Genomic DNA, 11,353 nt, shown 5'->3' on the forward strand with positions numbered 1-11,353 from the left:
TCAACAGCTCAACTTCCTCATATTGGGCTTCTTGGAACTTCAAATGCAGAGAGTTTCTACCGAGGTGGACTAACTCTTCTCTTCGGCTCATTCGGAATTAAGACCCCACCGTTGCTAAATCAGCATCCAAATTCCGCACAGGGCACAACTCCTTAAAGTACCTGGAGCACCCGTTGAATCTCACCGTCCAATTTAACGTCTGAGTGTAAGTATTCAAAACTGCTGTGAACCGGAAACGGAGCCGGGAATTCCAGGAAAAGGTGAGATGCATTTCAATGGGATTTATATTGCATACGTGTAATTTGGAAATGTGGCGTCTGACCAGGATGGCTGGTTTGCGGAAGAAACCCGACCTTCCTACTTTTGGGAGGATTTTCAGGAGATAACTCAATAACTCAGTGAATGCAGGGCAGTAAGTTTGTTAACATTCAGTTCAATGAGGAGAACTCTAGAGATTATAGATGCTGGTCTTGTTTTCCATGGGGTCGAAGGACACTGACCGATGACTTGACAAAATAAATAAAGATAACAGGTACAGAGACAGTGTAGATAGAATCATTTTCAGAAATTCCAGAACGAGAGTAGAGATAGCCGAGGAAATTATACACCAGTGAGTCTTCCCTCAGCGGTTGTTACATTAATGTAGAAGATCCTTAGAGGAAGTATTTAAGAACATTTGGAAAGGTATAATATGGTTAGGAATAGTCAGCTTGGCTTTGAGATGGGCAGGTCGTGCCTTACGAGCCTGATTTCATTTTTTGAGGATGTGACTAAACACAGTGATGAAGGAAGAGCAGCAGATGTAACGTATAGAGATTTCTGCAAAGCATTTGATAAGGTACCACATGCAGGGGTTACTGAGAAAGTAAGGAGGCAATGCCCAAGGGGACATTGCTTTGTGGATACAAACCTGCCTTGCCCACAGAACACAAAGATTGGTTGTAGGTGGGTCATGTTCTGCATGGAGGTCAGTCACCAGTCGAGTGCCTCAGGGATCTGTTCTGGACCCTTGCTCTTCGTGATTTTTATCAATGACCTGGATGAGGAAGTATGCTTGCTGATGACACAAAGTTTGGGGATGTTGTGGATAATGTGGAGGGCTGTCAGAGGTTACAGCACGATATTGATAGGATGCAAAACTGGGCTGAGAGGTGGCAGATGGAGGTCGACACAGATAAGTGTGAAGTGGTTCATTTCGCTAGGTCAAATATGATGGCAGACTATAGTAATAATGGTAAGACTCTTGGCAGTGAGGAGCATCAGAGGAATCTTGTGGTTCGAGTCCATAAGACGCTTAAAGCGGCTGCACAGGTTAACTCTGTGGTTAAGAAGGCATATGGTGTATTGGCCTTCATCAATCGTGGAATTGAATTTAGGAGCCGAGAGGTAATGTTGCAGCTATAGAGGACCCTGGTCAGACCCCATTTGGAGTACTGTGCTCAGTTTTGCTCGACTCACGACGGGAAGGCTGTAGTGCACCCCTCTCACTTTCACAATATCTCCTCCACCAGATCCGCCGATGTCAGTCTCAGAAGGAGTATCCAACACGACGCTCGCTGGGAATGACTCCTCCCACAATACCACGGCCGTTGGAAACATGGAGTGGGATGCACCTTCCGTCATGTCAATGGTCATCTTCATCCTCACATTCCTACTGGGCGTCCCGGGTAACGGTGCAGTCATCTGGGTGACGAGCTTCAAAATGAAGATTAAGGTCCACACGGTGTGTTTCCTGAACCTGGCTATGGCTGACCTGATCTATTGCCTGACTCTTCCATTCCGCATTACCAACAACTCGCTGGCCTATTCTGGGTACAACCCCTACTTTTCCTGGAAGTATATTGGATTCTTCATGCTCCTCAACGCATCCGCCAGCGTATATCTGTTATGTCTGATCAGCATCTGCCGCTGCCTGGCTATTGCTCAACCTATTTGGTTCCAGCAACTTCTGAGCCTCCGATGGGTGCGTGCAGCCTGTTTCGGTGTCTGGATCCTAGCCTTCGTCATATGCCTGCCCGTCCTCCTGATCCAGGATTTGGGCAAGTGGATGACCGTGTTAGAGCTATTTTGGTTTCTTTTCATCTTCGGACTCCCCTTTCTAATTATGATCACCTGCTACTCGCTGGTTGGCTGGAAGCTGCAAGGGAGCAGGTTCGCCAAATCTAAAAAGCCTCTCCGCCTTATCATCACCGTGGTCGTCACATTTATGATCTGTTGGATTCCCAACGCTGTCTACGACCTCATATCAACCTTCTCCACACCGATCCCCGGAGCGTGGTCGTTACTCACTGTCGCCCTAGCCTCCTTGAACAGCGCCCTCAATCCTCTTCTCTATCTCTTCTCTGGCCGCGAATTTCACCAGGTCTGCAGCCGCTCGATTCTCGCCTCGCTCCGTCTGGCTTTCGCCGAGCAGAGGCTGGAATTGGAGACCCAGTCCCAGGCCTCCAACTTCACCTCAAATACGAATGTCTGAGGGAGTTAGTTGCAGCCAGATATCCCACCGAGATCCTCTGACTGCAGACATAGTGAACCGTCGGATACAATAGTGTTCGGCAGTGGAGGCTTTCCTACACCCCTATTTTAATCTCTTAGAACATAGAACATAGACCATTCGGCCTACAATTTGCCGTATCAATTCAATCAGTCGATAAATGCTCAATTAACCTAATGGCCTCCGCCTACCTTTATCCTTCGTTTATGCTGATTCCACCCATCTCAACATGTCTTAAAGGTCTCTAATACATCTACTCTCACCACCATTCCAGGCAGCATATAGCAGGCACACACCACTGTCTGTGTAAATGAATTGCCCCTCGCATCTCCTTTCGAAATGAATCACTCTCGCTGTAAATGCACGTCCGCTGGTGTTAGAATTTTCAACCCTGGGAAACATATTGAATATACATGCCTTTCATGATCTACTAAACCTCATCCCGCCACCCCAGTGAAAACAACCCAAATGCATTCAACCTCTCGTAGTAGACGATGCTTTCTAATACAGGCAGCATTCTGGTAAATCTCCTCTGCACCCTCTGCAAAGTCTCGACATCTTTCCTGTAATGGGCGACCAGAACTGTATACACCTCTTTCACCAAGTAGTCTCCACGTTCTTATGACCTGTCTCCTTCCAAGTCATTTTCACACAGAGAACAGGATGTTTTTTTCACAACTTTCTTTGTAAATTCTACGGACTGTCGTGCGTGAAAATCCCATTAAATCAGCAGTTTCTGAAATAATCAAAACAATCTGTCTGGCGTGAACTGTCATCTGCGATCAAAGTCACTTAGATCGGGATTCTTTCCCATTCTGATGTTTGGTCTGTACAACCACTGAATCAATTGACCATACCTGCCTGTTTTTATGCATTGCGTTGCTTTCATATGAGCGGCTGATCTTTGCATTGACAAGCGGGTATACAGGAGTACCTAATAAAGTGGTCTAATGAAACGTAAAGCTTCTACATACAGAAATAATACTATAAACAGCAATAAAAACTAAGAAAAATAAAATCAGATCAGTGTTTGTTGTTACCACCCTCTGCTTGTAAAGGTACATCACTTCTCTTACTGCCACAGTCGTGCAGTTTTACAAGAAAATCGGCTGGAAGGCCATCCCAAGCATCTTGGAGAACTTGCCACGGTCCTTCTGCACACCTTGGCTCTCTCGCTTGCTTCTGTTTCTCCAGGTAATCCCAGACAACCTCAATGATGTTGCGATGAAGTCCCTTTGCAGACAATGCCATCCAAAACCACATATAAAAAAATCGAGCGTGCCGAGGACATTGGCACAGTATTGGCTGCATCCTTTGGTAGACATCTTCGCGGTGCACAGCACAACTAAATCCATGTGTCGTTCTCAAACCTAATAACCCACCTATTTGGATATCCAACCCTTTTATTGATCCAGTTTATATCACAAACAACTGAAAGTCATAGCACTGCTCTGTGCGGAAACCGCCTGTCGTTGACTTGCAGTCAGAATAACATCACCCCCACCCCTTCTATAACCATGCCAAAGTTGACTTCACGGAATAAAGTCGCCGTGGATCACGCCTCCTGCCGGCATTGTATGAAGTAGACGTGTTTCTCGAACTGCTCCGTTCTTTTTAAATTACTGAATCCAATCTGCTTTGAAAACTTACTTTTGGAGTATTATGATGTCTCCCGCTAAATCTTCTAAAAAAAAAGAGGATCCTTCTGTGACGTTGGAAGCTATTGCGGAGCTAATTCGGAAAGCTCAGTGCGAAACCTCTGAACAACTTCCGGATGTGTGTTTAGAAGTTACCACAGAGCTTAAACGAATGGAGATTCTACTGCAGACTATTTAAAAAACTGTATGGGAGCATACTACTCAGATTAAACAACATGAAAATGCTTTGACGAGACTCGATACTGAGACCGATGACTTGGAAAAGTTCGGAGATAAACCATCGAAAATCAATGAATCTTTAAGACAAAAGATTGTCCCTTTGGAGAGTAGATCAAGAAAGAAAAATATACGAATTTTGGTTCTTCCTGAGTTGGTCGACGGTAATCGACCTTCAGAATGTTTTGCAAAGCTGTTAGTTCGCTTGTTTTGTGATGTTTTGGATAATCTGCCTAGAGTTAATCGGGCGCACCGTGCCCCAATATTTAAATCATCTTCTGAACAAAAACATCGACCTGTGATAACTGCTTTTCATGACTTCCAAACAAAGCTTGCTATAACTTGCCAAGCTCGTCGGTTAGGTATGATTAGCTTTGAAGATTACAAGATAAGGCTGGTCGAAGTTTATTCACCCAAGATATTAAATGATCGTTTTAAGAACAAAACAGTCATTGAGGAAGTGCACGATTCTCTTCAAGCCGAATCAAGTCCAGAACATTAATTGTTTAATTCCTTATTATGTAAACCATGCTTCCTTAGCTTGACCGATTCTTTGTTGTTGTAAGTTTGCAGTCTAGATGTTTAGTACGTCTTTCTTATGAAAATTGTTTTCTTCTTTTCTCATATATTCTTATAATTAATGTTTTATCGTATTTTAATATGATGTTTTGAACTCTTCTTTAGGTCTTTTCAAAAATATTTCGCCTATAAACTCCAGAAGTTTAACTGTTTATTTTTGCTTCTCATAACCTCGTCCTTTCAGTTTCACTGATCAATCCGTTGCATTTTTGTAGTTTATTTGTTTAGCATTTCTTCCTTTGAATTATTCCTTTTACCTCGATATATTTTCCTAAATAATTCTTTTTTTCTTCTCTTTTTTTTTCATTTTTTACTGTGTAGAAAATTACTAGACTTAAATTCAGTAAGCTTCCCTTGTAATTATTTTTGCAAGTACTATGTTTTGATTTTTTTTTCAGTTCGTTTGAAGGTTATTTAGTCTGTTGGATTTCATTTTGTACTAATCTTTTATTCTCTTAGAGCTCTGCCATAGGATATTGGGGGTGCGATTTATCACCAGATTAGCTTTTTTGGGTGATTTTTTTTTCGTTGGGAGGGGTGGGCGGGAGTGGGCTGTTTTTATTTTCTTTTTTCTTTTTATCAGCTGTTTGGTTATCCCCGCCTCATTTGTTTGGGTTAAGTATTTTGAATTTTAATGTTTGGATTTTTGGTATATTCCAGTGGTTCATATGTTTAACCTCTGCTTTAAACATATTTAAATAGTACGCAATATTAATTTTGTTAGTTTAAATGTGAAACGCTTAAACCACCCTGTGAAACGCAGTAAGGTTTTTACCTATATTAAGAAATTGAATGCCTCAATTATTTTTTTACAAGAAATTACGTTCGCAGATCTGACTGCAGACGTTAGTTCAAACGTTGTAATGGTCTAGCTTTTCATTCTTCCTTTCAAGCCAAGGTCAGGGGTACTTCGATTTTGATTGACAATTCAGTTGTCCTTTTTCAACATGATGTAATATCTGACCCCAATGGGCGGTTCGTTATAGTCTAAGGGAAATTTGATAACAAACTAATGGTTTTTGCTAATCTCTATGCTCGAATATGGATGATCCCAGATTTTTTGAACTTTTTTTTCTTTTTAGCAGACTAAAATTTGTACGCTTTAATCTTGGGAGGTGATTTTATATTCTAACATTGGATATTAGGAGATCTGTCTTCAAAATTCAATCTTTTCTAATGAAATGTCACACTATTGATGTTTGGCGTTTTTGCCACTCAGCAAGTAGAGAATATTCTGTTTTGCTCATGTTCTGCATACCTATTCTAGGATTGATTATTTTTTGACAATAGTCATTTGATACCATCCTGTGAATATAAAGAAATTGCTGTTTCAGATCATGCCTCCGTCTTTTTATTAGTAAGTATTCCGAGTGTTTCTGGATCAAAAAGATGTTGGTGTTTTAATCCAATTTAACCATCGGATAATGCTTTTTTAAAATTTTTAGAGAGTCAATTTACTTTTTTGCTTTGAAGAGAATACGGTAGATGGAAATGCTAGCCTTATTGTTTGGGTTGCTTTCCTGGCTTATATTAGAGGCCGAATTATTTTATATACAGCAAGTATTATGAAAAAAGCTAATAAGGAGAATACTGATTTAGCCAATCAGCTGAAACATTCAGATCAAAAATATGCTTTTAGTTCGAATCACGTCTAATATAAAATATGCATTGAAGTTAAAACTAAATATGATCTGTTCTTAACTTACCCTGGTGAAACTCAACTTTTAAAAGATAAAAGTCAGTTTTATGTTCATGGCGATAAAAAGGGCAAACTTTTGGCTAATCAAATTAAAACTTTAATAGTTAAACGTCAAATTAAGGAAATTTCCAAAGCGAATTGTGATATAACTTCTGATCAATTAGAAATAAATGATAATTTTAGAGAATTTTACTGCAAACTCTCTTACAACCATTTGTTCTATCAATAAATTTCTAGATCGTCTAAACATTCCTTCACTTTCTAAGGTTAATCGAAAATAGTTAGATCTGCCTTTTTTCTTCTGAGGAAGTTACCCGGTTCTCCCATTCTCTGAGTTCCGGGAAGGCTACCGGTCCGGACGGATTTTCTGCAGAGTTTTATAAGGCTTTCGTTCCTTTACTTATTCCTCATTTACTTTCTGTCCTTCCTCACTCTTTTAAATTAGGCAGGTTGCCACAATCACTTTATGACTCCTCTATTTCACTTATTCTCAAAACGAATAAAGATCCAACTGATTGTTTTTCCTACAGACTTATTTACCTACTTAATGTTGACGCTACAATTTTATCTAAACTTTTGGCTCATAGGATGAAAAACATTCTGCCTTCTATTATCTCTGATGACCAGACGGGATTTCATAAAAATCGTTATTCTCATTTTAACATTCGTCGTTTACTGAATGATATTTACTCTCCCTCGGAAGAAATTTCGGAATGCATGATCTCTTTAGATGCCAAGAAAGCCTTTGATCGGGTTGAATGGAATTATTTATTTAAAATATTAGAAAAATTTAACTTTGGGTCCAATTTCATTCAATAGATTAAATTACTTTATTCATCTCCCACTGCCCAGGTTCTTACTAACTCTCAGAGATCTAAACCTTTTAATCTCCGACGTGGTAATAGACAAAGGTGTTCTTTGAGTCCTTTGTATTTGACTTGGCTTTAGAGCCTTTAGCCATCGCATTTAATGAATCCGTTGACATCTCGGGTATTTTAAGGAAGGGTAGCATTCATAAGTTGTCGCTTTATGCTGATGACCTTTTGCTCTACATTTCTCATGTGGAATGCTCTCTACCTTCAGTACTTTACTTACTGAATTTATTCCGTTCTCAGGATATAAACTTAGTCTTCATAAGAGTGAACTTTTTCCTTTGACTAATTTGGTATCAGTCAACTCTGACCTTTCTTTCAAAATTGTAAGAAATCAATTTACTTATTTCGGTAAAACATTTACTAGGAATTATAAAATTCATTTTAAAGAAAACTTTATCACTCTTTTGGACTATGTTAAGAAGGTACTATCAAACTGGTCTCCTCTTTCTTTATCGCTAATTGAACATATCAATTCAATTAAAATGAATATTTTGCCGAATGTTTCAGATTTATTTCAAGCCCAACACGTTTTTATTCCGAAATCCTTATTTGACCGTTTGGACTCGATCTTCTTATCTTCTTATTTATGGAAGAATTAAACCCTCCGATTTCACCTTAAGAAAACTAAAAAAATTTGTTGACGGGCCAGTAGTAAAATCTAAATTGGGTTACTACTGGCCCGTCAACAAACGCTAACTTGCCTTTCGGTTATATTATATTAATCGTAATTACTGTCCGGATTGGGTGCCTTCAGAAGTTAATTCAGTTAATAAATTTTCTATTACTTCTCTTCTTAGTTCTCCATTTCCTCTATCCTTGAGTAATTTAACTGATAATTAGGTAGTTAAACAGTCTTTGAGGATTTGGTTAAAATTTAGAAAATTATTGGGATATTTGGTTTTTCACTCTCTGGTCCGAATTTTTCAAATTATTTTTTAAACCTTCTTTGACTGATGTAGTTTTAAAAGAGTGGAATAGACTAGGTATTAAATGTTTTCAGGATCTGTTTGTCTGAGTAGTCTTTCCTCATTTGATCAACTGTCTATTAAATATAATCGTAAAGCTCACTTTTTTAGATATTTACAAATTAGAGACTTTTTGCGTTCTCAACTTCGTACATTTCCTAAATATCCAGAAAAGAATTTAATTGATTTTTTTTACTCTAAAGCCTTTTCATAATGGATCCATTTCTAATATTTATAGTATGTCCTTGGCAATGACAAACATTCCATTAGACAAAATTAAAAATCTCTGGGAACAAGACCTACAGATTTCAACTGATGAGGATACTTGGAATGAATTTTTAAACCTGTTCACACCTCTTCGTTATGTGCACGTCACTCTCTTTGACAATGTAAAGTGGTTCATTGAGCCGATATGATTAAAGATAAACTCTCTCGTTTTCACTCAGATTTTTCTCCGTACTCTAATAGATGTAATGTCGAAGAGGCCTCACTGATTAATATGTTTAGGTCCTGCCCACGGCTTGATAAATTTTGGAAAGAAGTATTTAAAACTTTCTCGTTCTTTCCGCGATATTTCCGAACCGGCATTATGGTGCGCATGAACGTTCTTGCCGATGCCCTTACAAGCATCAACAATTCAGAGAAACGTGGAAAACGCCAGGTTCTCATCCGCCCATGCTCCAAAGTGATTGTGAGGTTCCTGACTGTAATGATGAAGCACGGCTACATTGGAGAATTTGAAATTATCGGCGATCACAGGGGTGGAAAAATTGTTAATCTCACAGGGAGACTGAACAAGTGTGGTGTCATCAGCCCCAGATTTGATGTTCAAGTAAAGGAGCTGGAAAGGTGGCAGAATAGTCTTTTGCCTTCCCGTCAGTTTGGGTACCTCGTTCTCACGACCTCAGTTGGCATCATGGACCATGAAGAGGCCAAACGAAAACACACAGGAGGAAAAATCTTGGGATTCTTTTTCTAAAATGTGAGACCAGCCTGCAATAAAATTTTTAAAAAAAACTTTCTCAGAGCATTTTAAAGTGAATTTTAAACCCAATCCTCTTACTCCCTTGTTTGGCATTACTGGAATGATTTTACTCTTCAGCCGACTGATATGCATATTTGGGCTTTTATTTGTCTTATAGCCAAAACAGTTTGGTTGCTTAAATGGAAAGATGCCGCTCCACCTACTAATGCCCATTGGTTGATTGAGGTTATGTCATGTTTAAATCTAGAGTATTTCTATACCTAGACAATTTTTTTTCACATTATGGGGATCTTTTTGGAACTAATTTCACAATCTTCGATTTGTTCAGCAATGATGATGGGCACTATTTGTTTGAATTTATGACTGTATGTCCCAGATTATTTCTTCTTCTCTTTTAACCAAGAAGCTGTTTTTCCCTCTTTTTTTGTGTAATGGGGTATTGTTTTAGCTTTAGATTAGGATAAAATATATATTTTCAGGATTATGGTTGCCTTATTATTCATAGATATGTGGCATTGTATCCTTGTTTTGTGTTTCCATAATATCATAACTTATTTTGTATTCGTCTATGCCAGTAATTAATAAAAACATTGAAAATGAAAAGTCACCATGGATTCCGTCCATAATATACACTCAATGACATCACCTCAGTGTTTTCGCCCCGTTGTACTTGAAAGATTGGCGCTCTCTACAGACGCACGACACTCGAGTATATAAACCACTTCCTGCAAGCACGGTGCTTTCCTCTTTCATTCCGATATGAAGCACACAAGAGATAAGATCTCAGTCCATTTCTTATTTACCTTTGAAACAGCAATACCTGTTAAGCTTTTAGTAGTTTTAATAAAACGTTCATGGACATATTTGGAAGAAAATTCATGTTTATGCTCCTTTAGACAGTATAAATATAGATTACATGTACTATAGTGTAATGAGTACTTAGAAACATAGAAACAGAAAACCTACAATACAGGCCCCTCGGCCCACAATGTTGTTCCTTGCATGTCCCTACCCATAGCCCTCTATTCTTCTAAGCTCCATGTACCTATCAAAAAGTCTCTTAAAAACCCCTATCGTATCCGCCTCCACCACCATTGCCGGCAGCCCATTCCACGGAATCACCACTCTTTGCGTAAAAATCTTACCCCGACATCTACTCTGTCAGTACTCCCAAGCACCTTAAACCTGTGCCTTCTTGCGGCAACCGTTTCAGCCCTGGGAAAAAAGTCTCTGACTATCCACATGATCAATGCCTCTTATCATCTTATACACTTCTATCAGGTCACTTCTCATCCTCCATAGCTCCAAGGAGAAAAGGCCGAGTTCAGTCAACCTGTTTTCAATAGGCATGTTCCCCAATCCAGGCAACATCCTTGTAAATCTCGTCTGCACCTTTTCTATAGTTCTCCATCCTTCCTGTAGCGAGGCGACCAGAACTGAGCACAGTGCTCAAAGTGGGGTCTGACCAGGATCCTATATAGCTGCAACATTACCTCTCGGTTCTTAAATTCAATTCCACGACTGACGAAGGCCAATGCACCATACGCCTTCTTAACCACAGAGTCAACTGCGCGGCTGCGTTAAGCGCCCTATGGACTCGGACCCCAAGATCTCTCTGAGCCTCCAGACTGCCATTAATACCATTAATACTATATTCTGCCATCATACTTGACCTACCAAAATGAACCACTTCACACTTAACTAGGTTGACATCCATTTGCCACCTCTCAGCCCAATTTTGCATCCTATTAATGTCCCGGTGTAATCTTTGACAGCCCTCCATACTATCCACAACATCCCCAAGCTTTGTGTATTCAACAAACTTACTTACAACAAACTGGCACTGATAAGAGACGTTTACATGGGCGAACGAATGTGAGGAAGG

General features: G+C 39.5%; 2 protein-coding genes across 2 annotated transcripts; both read left to right on the top strand.

Annotated features, from left to right (window-relative positions):
* Nucleotides 1-1,519: 1,519 nt before the first annotated feature.
* LOC132380744 (C3a anaphylatoxin chemotactic receptor-like) lies at nucleotides 1,520-2,473 on the top strand. The gene has a single exon (XM_059949736.1). The coding sequence runs from the start codon at nucleotides 1,520-1,522 to the stop codon at nucleotides 2,471-2,473; it is 954 nt and encodes a 317-aa protein (XP_059805719.1).
* Nucleotides 2,474-9,049: 6,576 nt separating this feature from the next.
* Nucleotides 9,050-9,500, top strand: LOC132380784 (small ribosomal subunit protein uS8-like). Its single transcript, XM_059949778.1, has one exon. It carries the CDS (start codon nucleotides 9,073-9,075, stop codon nucleotides 9,460-9,462), a length of 390 nt encoding a protein of 129 aa, XP_059805761.1. The 5' UTR covers nucleotides 9,050-9,072; the 3' UTR covers nucleotides 9,463-9,500.
* The last annotated feature ends 1,853 nt before the right edge of the window (nucleotides 9,501-11,353 follow it).

Source organism: Hypanus sabinus, chromosome 24, assembly GCF_030144855.1.
Source record: "Hypanus sabinus isolate sHypSab1 chromosome 24, sHypSab1.hap1, whole genome shotgun sequence".
Taxonomy (NCBI): Eukaryota; Metazoa; Chordata; class Chondrichthyes; order Myliobatiformes; family Dasyatidae; genus Hypanus; species Hypanus sabinus.